Source organism: Abrus precatorius, unplaced genomic scaffold, assembly GCF_003935025.1.
Source record: "Abrus precatorius isolate BTA unplaced genomic scaffold, Abrus_2018 Scaffold3, whole genome shotgun sequence".
NCBI lineage: Eukaryota > Viridiplantae > Streptophyta > Magnoliopsida > Fabales > Fabaceae > Abrus > Abrus precatorius.
Window position 1 is genome coordinate 27272983 of NW_020874373.1, and position 18301 is coordinate 27291283.

The following is an 18301-nucleotide window of genomic DNA, read 5'->3' on the forward strand; positions in this document are numbered from 1 at the left end:
TTGTTGAAATGTAGTTTCCTTCAGGATGATTTTTAACTTAAAAATTTTTTCTTATCCCAAATACATGTTAATTTTAATTAAGTAATGAGTTTAAATTTGTTGTTAATAAGTTATAATCTAAAATGATGAAATAACTTTTTTATAAAATATATTATTAGATAATGCCTTCTAATTGTTATTCCATGACGAAGCATTGTAACAAATAATTCTACCGGTTGAGAAGGTATAGGGTTAAGGGTTTATTGTTATTATACCAGTCTATCGCGAGATTTAATAGCACATCCGGAGTTTCGCTGCGACCCTCTTCCTTCGACTTTTAAGGACTGTAACAAACACATTAACTTGAGTGATCACAGTCCCAAATAGGGCGACAAAATCACTTCCACTTTCTAACCCTTTCGTTCTAAAACGCCACCCTTTTCAGTGTTCTTTCAAGTTTTCGCCATAAAAAATGCTTCGCATCGCAGCAAAATTGTCATCAAGGGCTTCTTCAACTGCAAAGTCATTCCCCATTTCCTGCACCAGAATTTCCCCTCTTCCCTCTCCATCCTTCAGGTCATTCACCATTGGTTTGGAATTGGAAGCAAACATGGTAGTCCCAGATGCTATTAGAATGATCAACTACGCATTGAAACAAGCCAGAACTGAAAGATCACGTCAGAAAAATTATACCTCATTAAAATTGCTTCTTTTCTCGATGACCCTTTTGTGTTTTTTGTCCAAAGTTAACATCTTTTTGGTTTTTTGGTTGCGAACAGTTGGAGCGTACCGTATGGGTTTGACTGTGTTGAAGCACTGCATTACTACTGAGTTAACTGAAGGCAAAGACCCAGTGCGTGAGAATTCAAAAGGAATGGCCTTGCTTGCTATGTCCACCTTGTTATCTGAGAGGTTTCTTCTTTGTGATTATTTAGTGTTGTTGATTGTTCTTTTTTAATTCTGATGTGTTGGAGTTCAATTTTGTGGTTGATAGTTTAAACTCATTTGAGTTTGCTTTTATGTTAACTTTTTTTAGAGGAGAATACGGTGAAGCAATAGAGAAGCTCGATGGTGTTCAAGACTTAACCAATTCTTACTTGGGTGTTAGAGGTAATTAATTTTCTGCACCTCTTTGGTTAGTGCTTTTGTTGTGTTTACTATTTTCTTTTAACATGAATTTTTGTCAATGAGTTTGGGTTTCATTTTGGTTTCATGTTATAGTTGCTGCATTTGAAGCTCAGGCTGGCTTTCATCTAGAGTTGGGGAAGGTTGGTGTTTGTGCAATATGATCTCATTGTAAACTATTTTCCTGGCACCATTCGCTTTTATAAAGAGGAAAATTTGTATGTAGGATGATTTGGCATCGGTGGTGGCTGACAAATGCATTGATCTTGTGGAGAAGCAACCGCAAGCAAGAGATCATGAGGCTCAATATGTTCGTGCCAAAGCACTAAAAGGGCTGATTGAACTTGTCAATGGCAATATTGAGTCAGGTTGCGCCTAAGGTTTATTTGTTCATCACTGTTAGCCTGTTACTATTGATGAGTGCTTATTATATGCGTTGTGCAGCTGAAGCTTTCTTTGACAAATCTCTCTGTGACAAGCACGGCGATGGTATCTTTCTGTCTGTAGGTACTGTAGCTGGCATTCTTCGACACCAAATTGAAGTCTGGTTTTGTAGGTACTGCTGCTGTATCATATGCGGAATTCCTACAAATAAAACAGGACTATTCATTGGCAAGACAGGTTTACCGTAATGTCTTACAAGGTGCTATTGAAATAAAAAAGGCTGGGAGACCATACCTAGGAGCAGGTAACCTGAACTTGGAGGGTTTAACGATTGGGGCCATGTGTTCTTTAGGACAGCTTGAATCATATATGGGGTAGGCTTAATGATTTTTGTTTGGTTTTCCATAGACATGCTACAACCTTTTTTTTTCGCTTCCCTAGGTGATATATCACTAATAACTGTTGTTTCAGTAACTTCCGAAATGCAGAGATTTATTTGACACAGGCATTAGAGAAGGCAGAGGAAAACTATGGTGACTTATCGATTCTTTTTATCTGTTACCTAAACTCAATTTACTACCTTTATCACTATGCTTGGTAATGACATATGTTACTAATGTTTTGTGGCTCTATCTATTTGGTGAAGACCCTCATCATCCCAAGGTGGGGATTGTCTTAACAAGCATAGCTTTTATGTATGGGCGTAAAGCAATTCAGGAAGGCTCAAGTGCGCTCTTGATTCAAGAGGTTGTAACTCTAATTGCTGAATTGTTACCTGTAGAATTTGATTTTTGTAACTTATAGCAATGTCACATTTGTTTTATCATCTCTTTATTCCCATAATGAAAAAGAATAATCATTGGTTAAGTAATAAGTAAGATGCACCAAGCTGCCTTGTTTCTGGTTTAGTTCTCATTCTAAAGCTTTGGTGCTATGAAACTGATATTTTTTGCTGCAGCTTTTTATGCAAATAATATTTTTAACTTTCTTATGTTATGTAGAGAAGTGGACTCTGGATATAACAAATTGGTTTTCCATGCTTTATCTTATGTGATGTGCAAGTGACTTTTTTTTCTGTGAAAAAAATTTGAAATATTTTAGAATGAGCAGTGAGGCTACAATTTTAGATGTAGATATAACTTCCCTGACTAGTATAATCTGCCAATATATAACTTATTTACTGCTTAAATTGTTTAGCAATGCTTCACTTCTGTTTGATGCCTAATTGGTTACCAAAAATTGTTTTCGTAATTCAATAATTATAATAAGAAAATCATTGACATTGACAGGGTCTCTACAGAAAAGTGATTGATATTTTGAAGGTTCCACCAATGGAAACTAAGTCTGAGGAAGGTAATGATGTGTCATTTGATTCCACACTCCATTTATTGCCTATACAATATCTACCTACACATAATAAATGCATATTGAAACCAAACTTTAATGGTGTAGGTGCTGCACCATCGGTAGATAGAAGTGATATAGCGGCTTTTGCAAGAGGTATGACAGGTTCTTTGATCCATTATAGTTGATATATGATAGGGCAACCTGCTCAAGGAGTGTTGGGAGGATTAGAAAATACTAGTATTTTAAAAAGAATAAGTCTGACATTCCTAGGAGAAAAGTCCTTGAAGAGTAAGTTAACTTTTTGTATTGATCTTGTAGAGAGCTTGAGAGATAGATAGGCTTCCACATATAGGCTTGGGCAAAATGGCCTATATCACAAATCCAGTGGGTTTGCTCACATGTGCATGATACACTGGGCCTAGCAATCATTTTTGTTCGTGCTGAAATTATTTAATATTAAAATTCAATATTACCTTATCTAGTATTGTTTAATTTTGGCAGAGCATTGAAATTTTCTTATCTCATAGAGGTCCTTGTGTCTGGAATGCTGTCTTCCTCTTTCAAACAAATTCGATGATTGATAACTGATTTAGGTCCAATACACTTCTCTGATTTCCTTCCAGTATTGATGACGTGTTCTATGTCTACCTGTACATACTACATAATAACCTTCCCCCTCACTTTTCAGCATTTTGATTATAACATAACCTTCAAGGATACCATAGTTATTACTTATTGACAAGGCCAGGTCTCCCCTAATGTCATACAACACCCATATACCATTGCCTAAATGGTCAATTCTTTGAAATTAGCTTTAACTTCTTCAATGTCTTCTAGCTAGTCAAACCCCAAGCACTATATCTGCCCATGTTAGATCAAAGAAACACTTTGCACCCCTACCAATTCTGGCAAACTCAATTGGACCTGTCATTGCCAACACATTCCCGGCTTCTTATTCCGTTTCCCAGCTCAACTGATTACATAAGCTCCTCTGACTGTAACTTTGATTCTCCAACCAAATCATGTGTGATAAGTTATGAAAGCTCTAGAATGCATTAGCACAATAATCTGTTTTCCATTGATTGTGGCTCTTACTTCAGAGATTTCTTAGAAGTTATCCATGATATACTTTTGGTTCCCATGCCTATTAGCTTAACTGGAGTTTTAGATTCATTCTTCCATGTTTCTCACTCTCCATCCTTTTCCTTCTTCATGTCCGCATCAAGCCTAAAAATTAACAAATTAAAGCAACAATTTCAAAAAAACATGTCCAGGACCAAAGTATTTATTGCAGCAAAAGCAAAGCCTTGCTACAACTCCTCGTTGAGTAGGCAGTGGAATCCCACCAGTTCAATCTTTTTGTCTGCTCGAGTCAACAAATGATGGTGGTGATGTAAGAAAGGGTGTTGGTTGCGTTAATATGATGATGCACCCCTTGAACTCTAAATGTGTTGTTACATCCACAGCTGGGTTTGCCCTCAGTGTTATATTCCTGAGCCCCCCCATCAGAAGCAAGCCTATTCTTGTTGGGGCCAAGCCAACTCAAGCTGAAGGTTGCTCTGCAACCCAGCCCATTAAAGCTGTCAGTACCTCAACATGGCAGTGGTGCCAAGAGCAACTTACACCCACACTTCCCTCTGCTTAAGACCCATGAGAATTGCAGACATTCTTAGATGAGAAAATGTGAAATTGCTGCAACAAGGCTGCTTGAAGCATCCCCCATGAGATGTTCTTTATCCTGGCTTCTTACCATTGTAACTTATTGAGTCATTTCTTTTGAAGCAAACCGCAACAGCAATCAGTAATCACCCTCTTCCTCCTGGTACTTGATTGGTGTGGAAGTACATCTCCATTATAAGTTCAACTATAGTATAATGAATCTTGTCAGTGAAATATGAATTATGAAACTTCCAATCTCCTAAACCATGCATCTCCATGGTCTCCCCCCTTTGCCAGTCCAGTAGACCATCTCCATGGCCACTCTCAATTTGAATGCAATTGTCTCCATCCTCTCCTGACCAACTATTCTCAACAACTCGGCTAAGATGTCTTCAATCCTATGGAATTGTTCATTTGTCTCCTCCAGCCCCCTATCTATTGCCTCAACATTTCCTTCCTTCTGTGTTGATGATGATACCATTCAGGCTCCCATGATAATAAGCTCTAATAAAATTTGATAGGAACTGTATTGAATCTATTGATTGACTAGATAGGAAAATAGAGATAAGCACCTTATAACCTGTTAGAAACCAGAAAATGCACTGTATTGTTTAATGTCAGCAACAAGTGACAGTGATTACAATACCAGAGCCTAGGGTTCCTACAGAGATTCCTTACAAGAGAAATTCTGCTCTTAAGAAGAAAAGAAACAAACTCATTCCTGCCTTCTGCTCTACTACCATCCTTCCTGATATCCAGCTCTACTCTAACTAATGCCAAGAATTACACATTTTCCCCCTTACTTTTCTTCTTTCTCACATATACCCTCCATATTTTGGGCCTATCATTTGAGCCTAATAACTGATCCCCTTTTATAATATGCATAATATGTACACATGAAACACAGGGTGAACGCTTGAATTAGGAGGCAATTGGAGCTTATATGAACTTCCCATATTTCTCCAAAATCTGAAATGGTCTGTAGTAGCAAGGAGCTAACCTAGAATAAATTCTCTGAGATAGAAGATTGCCTATGGGGTTGCAGTTTAAGAAAAACCCAATGCCCCAGCATTATCTCCATATTCTTCCTCTTGTCTGCATAATGCTTCATTTGATCTTGTGCTTTCCTCAGGTTAAATTTTAATTGCTTCAATGCTTCATCCCTATTCTTGAGCTCCATAGCCACGGCTTCTACCTTGTTTCACCCTCTAAACCTCACCACTGATGGAGGTTTATGGCCACTCACTACTTTGAAAGGAGTGAACTCAGTAGGATGTAGTTATATGAAATGTGGTGTTATACCACAGCTCCATCCATGGTTATTAAATATACCAGTTTCTAGGCTGTCCTGATGCAAAACAGTGCCAGTATGACTCCAAAGACCTATTTACCTCTTCTGTTTGTCTATTTGATTCTGGATGATATGCTTTTCCCATCTTAAACACTGTCCCCTGTAGCTTAAAATGCTTTGTTCAGAATACACTAATAAAAATAGGATCCTATCACTAAGATTGACATAGGAATTCCATGGAGCTGCACCACCTCAGTCACAAGATTGCAGTGATGGTTTTTGCTGAATAAAGATACTTTATCAAGATAAAGTGTGCATATTTTGCTAGCCTGTCAACAACCACTAAAATAGCATGATACCCTATCAACAACCATGTGTCACCTTGTTACTTCTCCTGGAATATACCTTCCAAGGGTGGCATCTCAGTTTACTTGCTGATCCAATAGCTCCATTCTTGAGTTAGTAGTTTCACTGGTCTCCTCACTCGCCACCACTTGAGAAGCCATCTTGTCCTCAAGATTTAAGGAAGGAAATTGGTTGTGTATGAAAAACATCTCTTCCCAAGTAGCCTCCTCAGCTGGGCATCCTTTCCACTTTATTAATCATTGAGCTACTGAAATACCTTTATGCAATTTAGTTTGAGCATCAAGGACCGTTTCTGGTGCAATTAAATCAGATGAATCTCCTTCCAATCCAAGGGGCAAGGCAGATTCCAAGCTTGGTTGCCAATCACCTTCATCAACTGTGAAACATGAAAAACTGAGTGGATTTTCGATGCTCGAGGCAAAGCCAATTGATGTGCCATAGGGCCTATGCGCTTGATCACTATGAAAGGACCATAGAATTGAGCAAAAAGTTTTTGATTAATCCGTTGGGCCACAGGTTGTTCTCTATGGGGCCAGAGTTTAAGATAAACTTGCTGCCCGTCCTGAGTTTAAGATATCCCTCCGATGCAGATCCTCCTAAGCCTGAGACAAATGGTACTTGAGCTACTTTAAGGCCTCATCCCTCTCAGCCAACCCACTGCCTCCTCTCTTATCTTGTTGGGCATGAAACTCAATATAGTAGGTGGCTTTCTTCCATACACCACCTCAAATGGAGTCGTGTTAGTAGTTGCATGCCAAGTAGTATTATAACACAATTCAACCCAAGGTAATCAAAATGACCACTCTTTAGATTGCTCTCTTGCGAACCAGCTTAAATAGGTCTCGAGGCATCAATTCGTGACTTCTATTTGTCCATCTGATTGTGGATGGTAAGAAGAGCTCATCTTAAGTTTGGTGCCATAAAAGCTTGAATAACTCTATCCAGAAATGGCTCATAAAAATGGGGTCCCAGTCACTGACAATTGACTTTGGGATTCCATGAAACCTTACCACCTGCCTCACGAACACTTCAGCTACCCCTTCTTTAGGTGTATACAGATGTTTCAAGGGAACAAAATGAGCATACTTTGAAAGCCTATCTATCCAAAACCACAAATATGACTTCAATCCCCTTAGACTTGGAAAAGAGTTAATTAGGCTTAACTCGACCACTTCATCCCTCCTAGATAATGCATCTACAGTCATATTCTCCTTACCAGGCTTATACTTAACATCAAATTGATATTCCAACAGCTTTGCAATCCAACACTGTTGGTCAGTTGTAATCCTTTGTTGCAAGAGACATTTTAGACTTCTATGATCTGAATATACCACAAAGGGTCTACCTAAAAGGTAAGGGCGCCAATGTTGAATATCCAACACTGACACCATAATTTCCTTCTCATATGTAGATTTGGACAGACTGCTTTCAGTTAAGGCCTTGCTAAAGTAAGCAATAGGCTTTCAGTCTTGCATGAGCATGGCTCTCACCCCCCTGGCCAAAGCATCACATTCCACTTAAAACTTCTGAAAAATCTGGTAAAGCCAATTGAAAGTCTTGTGCTGTGATAGTCCATTTAAATCCCTCTTTTAGTGAACAATGTTAAAGGTTGAGCTACCTTGCCATACGCTTGCTTAAATTTCTTGTAAGCCCCAAGAAGCCCCTTAATTCCTTGACATTAGTAGGAATTGGCCAATCCAAGACTGCCTTGATCCTTTGTTGGGTCCATAGAGACTCTGGTTCCAAAATATTGTGGCCCAAGTACTCCAGCTCCTTCTGGCCAAAATGACATTTCTTGTGATTAGCATAAAGTTGATTCTCATGTAACACTTTGAGGACAACTTTTAAGTGTGAAAGATGGGATTCCCAATCTCAACTATATATCAGAATATCATCAAGTAAAATCAACACAAACTTGTGAGGCAGTATTGGTGAGGCCAAATAATATTACCAAATATTCATGATGGCCCTTGTGAGTTTGGAATGTAGTCTTTTTCATGTCCACTTCTCGCATTCGGATTTGATGAACCAAATTTGACGTCTAGTTTAGTAAAGTAAATTGCTTCATGCAACTCATTCAACAGTTCCTCCACAATGAGAATAGGAAATTTATCTGGAATTGTCACTTTTTTGAGTGTTCGGTAATCTACACACATATGCCAAGTACATTCTTCTTTACTAGTAAAACTGGGCTAGACGGTAGGCACTAGTACTGGGTCTTATGATCCCCATTTGAAGTATGTCGTACACTTGCCTTTCAATTTCATTCTTCTGAAAATGAGGATACCTATATGGACTCACAGAAACTGGTCCTTATCCGATTATCTAATCAATAGCATGATCAAATGGTCATTTAGGGGGTAGACTTGTAGGCTCACAAAATACTACCTCTAATTTGACAGTAGTTGCAGCAATAGCTCTTGTCATGCATCTAATGTAAAAGCTCCTATCTGTTTTTCTGCTGTAGGCAAGCATTGGGTTTGAGTGATGTCACAATAAAAGATGTTAACAAACTACGCAACGAAACCACTTGGTTTGGCTTAACTGTTCCTTGAAGCCTGAATTCTTGTCTAGAGGCTTGGAATTTCATAGTCATTGTCTTCCAATTTGTTCTTCTTCCATATTTGAAGCCAAGCAACACCCAAAATGAGGTCTAGTTCACAATATCTTAAGCTAGTGATACACTCCCTGAGATAACACCTGATACCCATTACCCAATTTAATACTCATCCTTCAAGTCTCATGGACAGTTAAACCCAGTGATTTAATTAACTATGGATGTAAGTATAGAAATTCTACCATCTTGACCTTCAATCTTCATCAAAGACTATTTATTCCCCTTTGTACTTTCCGTGGGAATGAAAAAATTCAACCACGCCCATATATTCTATCATCTTACACCTCCCTCCTCTGGTATATCTTCAGTTTCAGGATGAATCTCCTCCGCTAGTAATACTTTCCATTTTCACTAATCATCTCATTCTCCTCTAGTAAAACTATTCTCACCTTCAGATCAGAACACTTATCATCTGAAACATAACCCTTTTTTTCTCATCTCCTCCCAGTCTTGGGTTGTCAAATGGCATGCTCCCTTTGTCCTCTGGTTCTACCTGTGCGAGTGTTAGCCTCCCAATTATTTTGGTTCCATGACTGGTGATGTAAATTAAGTCGTAGATTTGAGAACATTCCTCCATCTCTTCGAATGAATCCTTGTTGTCCTCCGACATGAACATGAAGTCCAGCACCCTTCTTTATGGTCAATTTGACATTTCTAGCAAGCTGCATCGGCTGTATCCTCATGCAATTCCTCATATGGGTTCCGTATTTCAAGCTCGCTAAATCACTCCATTAATTCTTCCTTGACGACAGCCCACTTCAAATTTGAATGCAGCTCTGTCAATATTGTGAACCGGTGGATAGCAGTTCCCTCCATACACACTTGAGCTAAAGTTATCTTTGACTCTTCCAGAGTTTGATTAACCTGAAAGTATAGCTCAACCCTTGTCAACCACCCCCTCAAGTCAGTATCATTGAACACAGGAAATTTGACTCTTTTTGCCACTAAATAAATCATCCGGAGTTTCAACAAGAGTTGACATTGTAAGGATGTCCTTGCCTTGTGTATCCTTGTATACGGTCACCTCCTCACAGTTTCCCAACCCTAATGAATTTGGAGATTCACGCTCCCCTTTATTTAGCGTTTTTTGCCAAGAGTGCACTAAATTTGCAATGTACTTGCGAAATTCAGCCTGTTTCTTCATTACTTGATCCAACTTCTGTTGTCCTTGAGTTTCGACACCCATCGCCCCAAATAGCTCCAAAAGCATTGTTTCAATCACTGTGCCATGCCTTCAATCTGAACTTGTGTTTGGGCTCCATTCTCTCTCAAATCTGGCAGGTCGGACCAAATGATACAGTTACTCAGCCAAAAAGAGAGAGCAAATATCAAATAGTATTGTCTCTAATGTATCTCTCTTGAACGAAAATGGTAACAGGGTCTAAATAGAGGAACAAAGGAGAACGTAAAAGGGAAAAACAACACGAGAATATCTCACCCTCTTGCCTGACCCTCAGGCTGAATTCTTGCTGCAACTCTTCTCTCTCCTGCTCATCTTTCCTTCTCTCTCTTATAACCAACTTCCCAATATGTTGTCCACTCAGCATAACTAACTCTCCCCCAAGTCCTTCACCATGTTACCTCTTGTGGAATATACCTTCCAAGTAGTACCATCTCAGTTTACCTGTTGTTCCAATAACTGTCTATTCTTGAGTTAGTAGGCTCACGGGTCTCATCAGGGTAACAGCATATTTCAATTTTGGCAAACTTCACAAGATTGGAGTCGTCATCAGCAATAACAGCTTCTTTCAAAGCTCATTCGAGACACCCAATTTGATTGGTGCCCTAGACAAGTCAAACCCAACTAAGATGATAAATGGAAAATTTAAAATTCTTCACGTTTTGTAGTTCATTTTTATCATGTGAGATTCATCCATGACACTGATTACTATTATGCTGTAATCTTCAATTTTAAGGCTCATTCCTTGGATGCTTATTGTTACAGTTGCGTATGCAGAAGTACTTGGTGTCCAAGAAAATAGAAAGGCTGAAGGAGAGGAGATGAAAAAGTTGGCTGAGGCTATTTGGAAAAACCGCAGGTTGTCTCTGGCTGATGCTCTAGGAAACAATGACTCGAATAAAACTATGGTCATAGATGCTCGAATTAGCAGGCTTCTGTAAAGGTGGTCAATTTTCTGCTGCTTCTCTTGCTAGGTTCAGGTTGGACTATGATTCTTGATGACAAGAAAATGGATTAATTATGTGCAGAAGTTAGTCTATAATTTTGCATGGAGTAGAAATTAGTCCATATTTAGGGTTGTTCAGAATGTATATTTAGCTTTTTAGCAAATGTTAAGATATGGTACTTTTAAATTAAATAGAATAATTCTTTATAAAGTTATTATAATTTTTTTTGAAGTTTATGTTAACACGTGGAATGTGAAACTAGTTATGAAATTATCGTATCTATTTTTTTTATATATTTTTAATTGATTATAAAGTTAATTCATTTGATCTTTGTTGAGATGTTAATTTTAGATAAGATTGTATCATTTTGGTTTTGTAAATCTTTCTTATGCTGAAACAAAATAGAAATTACAAAAATACTAATTAGTTTGAAAGCAATACGCACGAATTCACATATGTCGGTTTGGTTGAAAATAGTTTGATATTCTTCACAGCATTGTGTTACCTTTCCATTTCAACGATTAGCTCTGAAATTGCACCTTTAATATTTGATATTGTATTATACAGCAGTTCTGTTGAAATTATGAAACATTTTTCTATAAGCAATATACGTATTTTATAAAAAATGCAATGTTAAAAAAAATAGTAGCCTGTCATTCAGAAGTTAAATTGATAGATAATAAGAAAATAAGGATTTAATGTGAATTTGATAAATATAGATATCATGCGATAGTTTGAAATTGAATCTGAATAATTGATTCAAAGGGATAATTAAGGAAAGAAAATGGAGACAATCGTTTGAATTAATAATAAACGATGAGATAACTAAAGAAATGAGAGAGGTGACGGTGAACCTCTCCATATAATATTCCTTATGGATATAATGAATGTGAGATGACATCTTCATCTTTTAAGTTCAACTTTGCTTTGTATTTCGGCTAGAGATACTTAAATTGTTGGAGGTTTTTGTTTTCTTTGTTTTTTCTGAAATTTGATCCGTTGTTATCAATCAAAGCTTTTATTTTAGTTTGTTGATCTAAAAGAACATGCAGAGTTAAATGGGTTATGTCATGGTTGCAAATGCATAAAATAGAACTGAACATGGCATTGAATGATATACGTACCTTTTATTTTCAAAGCATTTCACGCTGAAGGAGGTTATATATAATCTTTTTATTTATTAATCGAATTCTCTTTTATTTTAAGTTAAGTGTATAATTGAGAAAAAAAAATATTAATATTATCATAAACTTTAAAAGTATGTTTGGATGAGATTTTCGAAAGAGAAAAAAAGAGAGAAAATATTTTTTAATTTTAAATTGAAAGACTTATATATTATTTATGATAACAAATAAGTTATTAATAAATTAAATTTGTAGTAATATATTAATTTATATATTTTATTTTAAAATATTTATTGAAAATATAAATTTTTCTCTTTCTTCCCAATCAACTCCTAAAAAAACACAATAAATAAATAAAAAATATTAAAATATGAAATAAAAAAATTGAGATTAATATTTCAAATCCTTCTTCAATCTAGATTAAAAAGAATGATACTATCTTCTAATGCACTAATTCATCTATAATTTTTGGATCCAGATTTAGTCCCATTTAGGCGAGAATTGGACGATCTAATCAAATAAAATTTTACACTCTCGCTTAAACAAAAAAAATTTCGCTTAAGAGATAGTACAAAATACACTGACTGCATGATCCAGTTACGGGCCATATAATTACATTTGATTATACCTTATATTTTGGAACTCATGCTTTGATTGTGTTACTTCACACATAAGTGTGACATGACGTTTTTCTTTTATTTAAATACTGTGAGATAGAGAAATATTGAAAATAATATTTATAATTTAGTAGGATGGGAGTTTATTAGCCTTTTCTTGGATATACTTGACTTGAAACAAAGTAGCTAAGTATGAAATATAAGAAAATAAAAAGGATTATACAGAAAAATTTCTTATGAATTATTATTAGTGTACTTATTTTATGATATATTTTATAAGTTTAAAATGTTGTCACTATTTATTTAATTTACACAAGTAAAATTTTTTAATTATAAATTAAGTTTATCAATAAGACATTATTTGTATTGAATATATATATATATATATATAATAAAATTAAGTTCTTTTATTTTTATTTATTTATTATAATTTTATATTAATTTTACAGTAGTATTTTGTATTTGTGTCACAACCTATGCTGACATAAGTTTTGGTTTTAGATCTCCAAGTTTTTTTATAAGTTTATTTTAGTCCCTTAACTATTTTATAATCAATCATAATAGTCATTTAATTTAATACTGAAATTACAACTTAGTCTTGTATTTTTTGTTGCAAGATGGTTTGGTGAATATAATTTTGAAGTCAGACATATCAATATAGTTGGAGATAAATTTGTTGGAGATAAATTTGTTGGAGATAAATTTGTGGTAAATCTTAAAGCAAAAAATTGTTCTTACATATTATGGATGCTCACTGGAATACCTTATTCTTATTTTATTGCTTGCATGAACCATGTTAATCTCAATTTAAAAAATTTTATTTCAACTTATTACATAAAACAACATCATGCAGAGGCCTATCAACACCAATAAGGAAACAATCATGAGAAGTTAAAGAAATCAATAAATAAAGATGCAACTGGGAAGATGAGGGAAATGCAATGAGTAGGAAAGGAATGACTATGAAATGCAACAAATATGGATTATGTAATCATAACAAAAGCTACTTGCAAAGTTAGACAACCTATTGTAATAGAGACACCAATAATTTAGACTCAAGCTTCAAGTACTTCTTAGGTTTCAATTGATGGTCAAACAAAGAAGATGTATACCCAAAGGCATCAACATACTCATAATATTAGGATTTATATTTTGTGAGAAAAATATATTTTGTGCTTTTGGTTGGACAATATATTTTGTGGGGCTTGTATTTTGTCCTTATGGTTTTTTATTATGAACGCATTATGTTTCTTACTGGTATATTTTAATCAAAGCTCTAATTCTCATTGTACTTTCTTATTCTCATGTCCATGTTCAAAGATAAAACACATATTAAGGAAATATTTTCATTAGAGATAGAACAATCTATATTCAATATAAAACATTATTTCTTAATCAAAATACTAGTTCAAAGTGCATTTATATAAATTATATTCCTAAAATACAATGATTTTCTGCTAAACAAAATGAACCACAGTAGCAACATAACTTAATCAAAACATTATTTCAAAGTGCATTTACAGAAATTACATGCCTAAAAGACATGATCTTCTACTAAACAATATAAACCACAACAACACCATAACTAAACATATGAACCACAATGTTGATGCTCAAAATACAACTTTAATTCTTAATCTTTTTTCTTGAAAATTGAGTGAATTTTGAAGATGAAATTTTTTTCTTTGCCTCAATTTTATTATCTTTAATTTCATCATTTCCCTCCACTTCAAAAACTCACAACTCTAATCAAACTGAAAAATGATACAATTAATTAGTAACTCAAAATTAAATAACTTATTTATACACCATAATAAAACTCATTTATCCTTACAAAATTACTTCATAGTTTTTATATTTCCCAGAACTCTTCAACTTGTTGTTATTAATAGGCAATAAACACTCTTTATGTCACTGTAACAAAATAGATATCCAACAACTCTGACGTCATCGTTGAAGATTACAAGTCCATGGGAGTGAAAGCTTCACCATTTGTTTTGTTGTTTGAAAGACAATGCAGTATAAGTCTTAATTGGTATGTAAAGAAAATACATAATTATAACTATTTTTAATATTTTTTCAAATAAAAAAGTTCAAGTTAGATTAAATAAATAGTGTTTAGGCCTTTTCAATGCTATATAAGATGTCTCAATTAAGTCATATAACAGGCTTAATGAAAAAAGACTAACGTTGAGAAAAATAAAACTTTTAAGATGAAAATGAATAGAAAAAAGTTAATGGACAAAATTGAAACTTACCTTGAAGACTAATTTTAGCTTAAAATGATCGATCATTAAATATATAGAAGATTAAAATAATATTTAGTTTAGTTTAATGCCTATTTTGATAAATTTTAGAAATAATAAAAACTAAAATTAATAACTATTACATGCAAAAATAACAAATAATATTTTATTTAAAACACAATTATTTTACCAAAATTTAAAACTAATTAAGATTGCAGTGATAATTACTCATCCGCCAAAACTATCAGCTGGAAGCTAGCAAAGATATTTATTATTGGCACTATGCTTGGAAGTTGCTTATCAAAGATGATAGTCATATACTCATATTCTTTTGGGCAGCATACAAAACAAATTTCTTCTTAACCAGACTTCAATCACAAATCTGAATTTGACATCCACGTGTGTTGTTTCATCCCTCATGGAAGCAATGTTAACAGTCATTACTTTTATACTTTTAAGATCTAATGATTCTTAGTTATGTGAAGCAATGTGTTTACAGTGAAAAATGACAATTGTAAACAAATAATCCAAAGATCAATCTGGGAACTGGATTTAGGTCCTCTTTAGGTTCTTTTAAGTGTGTTGTTAACGTGATGCTCAAATTAACGGCGTAAAAGAGTATTAAGCAAGGATAGGGAATAGTAATTGTGCAGAATTGAATCAAACGTAGATGCTTTTACAAAAATGTAGTAAACAGGAAACAAACAGCGTACAAAGATATAAACAACAAGTACTGAAATTAAAATGCAGAAAGATAAATGTGGGAATATAAAGGTGTTGGAATATAAACGTACGACTCCTCACAATGGCAAACAACGGCCACCATGGGTCTCTTTGTAGCTGGTGTCTGGCGCGGTGCAGGGTTTCAGCGTCTCAGAGAGTTTAGGTGCGGTGTCTGGGTGCAAAAAGTCGTCCTTTGTAAAATAGTGTTTTGGAGTATTTATAGACATGAAGACCACCACCGTTTTCCTCCTTTCGCGGCCACTTCTTAATAACTACCTTCAACTGTTGATGCTCATTATCCACGATTACTTGTGATCGTGTTGTTGGTTGGGGCTTCTTTTGTAACCACTATTGCCCATGATCTCCTTTGCGTAGTGGTGAATGTTGATAACTACTGGTAACCGCTTTTAGATTTTTCAAGACTCTTGTTTTTCTATCTTTCGAGTATTTCTGAGAGAAACCTAGGAGACTCCTTTAATGTTATGGCCTTAGAATAGTTTCTTCTTGACTTCTCTTTTCGAGCCATTCTGGAGTTTTGAGAGCTTGTCTTGGTCTTGTGGACTTAGAACATTTTCTTTGCTCATTTCTGTTTTTCGAGCAATTTCTGGAGTTTTGAGAGCTCAACCAGGTTTGTGGACTTAGAATCTTTTCTGACCACTTCCTATTTTTCGAGCAATTTTGGAGGAAATCTGGAGCTCAGCCAGGTTTGTGGACTTAGAATATTTTCTAACCACTTCCTGTTTTTTGAGCAATTTTAGGTGTCGGGGACTTGAAAACTCCTCGACAAGCCATCAATTTTTGTGGACTTAGAATATTTTCTTGTTAGTCCTATTTTTCGAGCAGTTTTTGAGTGTTAGGGACTTGAAAACTCCTTAAAACTCCTCGAAAAGCTATCAGTTTTGTGGATTTGGAATATTTTCTTGCCAGTTCTATTTTTCGAGTAGTTTTGGGTGTCAGTGACTTGAAAACTCCTCAAAACTCCACGAAAAAGCCTTCAGTTTTGTGGATTTAGAATATTTTTTTGTCTTTCAAGCAGTTTCGAGAAAAATCAACAATGTGACAAAAATTTCCTAAAATAGCTCGAAATGTATCCCTTTTAATTAAAACTAAAGGTCTTAGATAATCTTCCAATATTCTCTTATGTTCCAGCTTATTTTTGTCTCCTTCTTGACCCTCAAAATTTTTTCGAAATGTAATTTCCTTTAAGATGATTTTTAACTGAAAATTTTCCTTATCCCAAACATAATGTCAGTTTATGTCTATTACAGATTCTGCTTTTGGTCCATGATTGTTTTGAATGGTTCATTGAAATGTTTCTAGAAAGTGCTCGGGTCTCAACACTACCAAAAACACGCCAGTTACATACGGATATACGGATTTATAGACAAATTTTTAAAAATTATCATAAAGAAGTTCTATTTACTATGACATAAAATTTTGTTGAATACAAACATTCATCTCAGACCTTGATTCAAGCTTGTGTACATAAACATTTTACTTTGAATATTATAGTTAGTTTGTATATATAATAATCTTTAAGAAAATCATTTAAGTGCTCTAATGATTAACATTTAGAAAGTTAAAATCTTTGTTGAATTCAATTAAAATCAAGATTTACATGTTCAACTACTAAATTGAGTAATTAATTATCAATCTATTCTGTTGGCTTAAAAATTAAATTCTTCAATATAAAATTATTCAATAATTGATTACTAAACATGTCTTTTTGTTAAAAAAAATTTTTTTTTTTTGGCACAGAACAACTCAATAATCAATTATCAAGATCAGTAATCTATTACTAATTAAGTCTATTTAGTAATAATTTAATGGTTTGTTGTATAAAAACATCTAGTAATTAATTAACAAAAGCAATAATTGGTTATTGTGTGACTCTATTGTGTATTTTAACTGATCTTGTTATTAAAACTTACCAACCACTTCTTAAATAACTAACTTTCATTTTTCGCTCCTCTCACATTCATTCGTTCGAGCTGCTTTGCTCCTCTGCATCCCAAAGTGCGCTGCCCTCCTAAGCGCGCAACACTAAGTAATCCAAGCTAACCAACATTTCTGACTAACGGTGGATAATCATATTTCTTAGAGGTACTAATACAACTCCATGAATGAGCAAAATGGAGGTTGCATTAATGATAAAGATCTCTGGAGAAACTGCTAAAAAAAGATTGAACATGTGGGAGGAAAAATTGAAAATCTATTAATTCTATTTTATAAATGAGTGAAAAAATTTATTAAAGATATAAAAAGAGTTTTTTCTAGCACATTTTATTACACACTAAGTTGTTTTTATGAGAGCATTTTGATTATTCTCTTTGAGAACTCTTGTTCTGAATCCATTTTCCTATAAAAGAGTTTGAGTTCTTATATTGTTATCTCTTGTAGTTCTTGTATTTTGTTAAAGAGTGTGAATTCTTGTGAGTGAAAGATCTCATAAGATTTGTAAAACAAGAAAGGTATTCTTGCTAACCGAAAGTCGATTATCTTGAAACAATTGTTATATCAAACTCATTGGTTATAGTGAAGAAATTCCCAAAAGTGTTTTGAAGACTAAATGTAGCTCTTAAGTAGTGAGAGTGAATCAATATAAATTCCTTGTGTGATCATCTTTAACTCTAACTCTTTTAAATTTATATTCTGAATTATCAATAATTCATTGTATGAATGATTTTTAACTATTT

General features: G+C 34.4%; 1 protein-coding gene across 3 annotated transcripts; it reads left to right on the forward strand.

Annotated features, from left to right (window-relative positions):
• Positions 1–278: 278 nt before the first annotated feature.
• Positions 279–10971, forward strand: LOC113862862. Of its 3 annotated transcripts, none has more exons than XM_027496121.1 (12): positions 279–656; positions 759–891; positions 1016–1089; positions 1201–1247; positions 1331–1472; positions 1549–1593; positions 1661–1862; positions 1960–2021; positions 2135–2235; positions 2778–2841; positions 2941–2988; positions 10726–10971. In XM_027496121.1, the coding sequence occupies exons 1-12, from the start codon at positions 452–454 to the stop codon at positions 10887–10889; spliced, it is 1287 nt and encodes a 428-aa protein (XP_027351922.1). In that variant the 5' UTR covers positions 279–451; the 3' UTR covers positions 10890–10971. The 3 variants fall into 3 exon arrangements, with proteins under 3 accessions (XP_027351922.1, XP_027351919.1, XP_027351920.1); XM_027496118.1 differs by having other exon boundaries at positions 337–656; positions 10714–10971; XM_027496119.1 differs by having other exon boundaries at positions 340–656; positions 2778–2836; positions 2939–2988; positions 10714–10971.
• The last annotated feature ends 7330 nt before the right edge of the window (positions 10972–18301 follow it).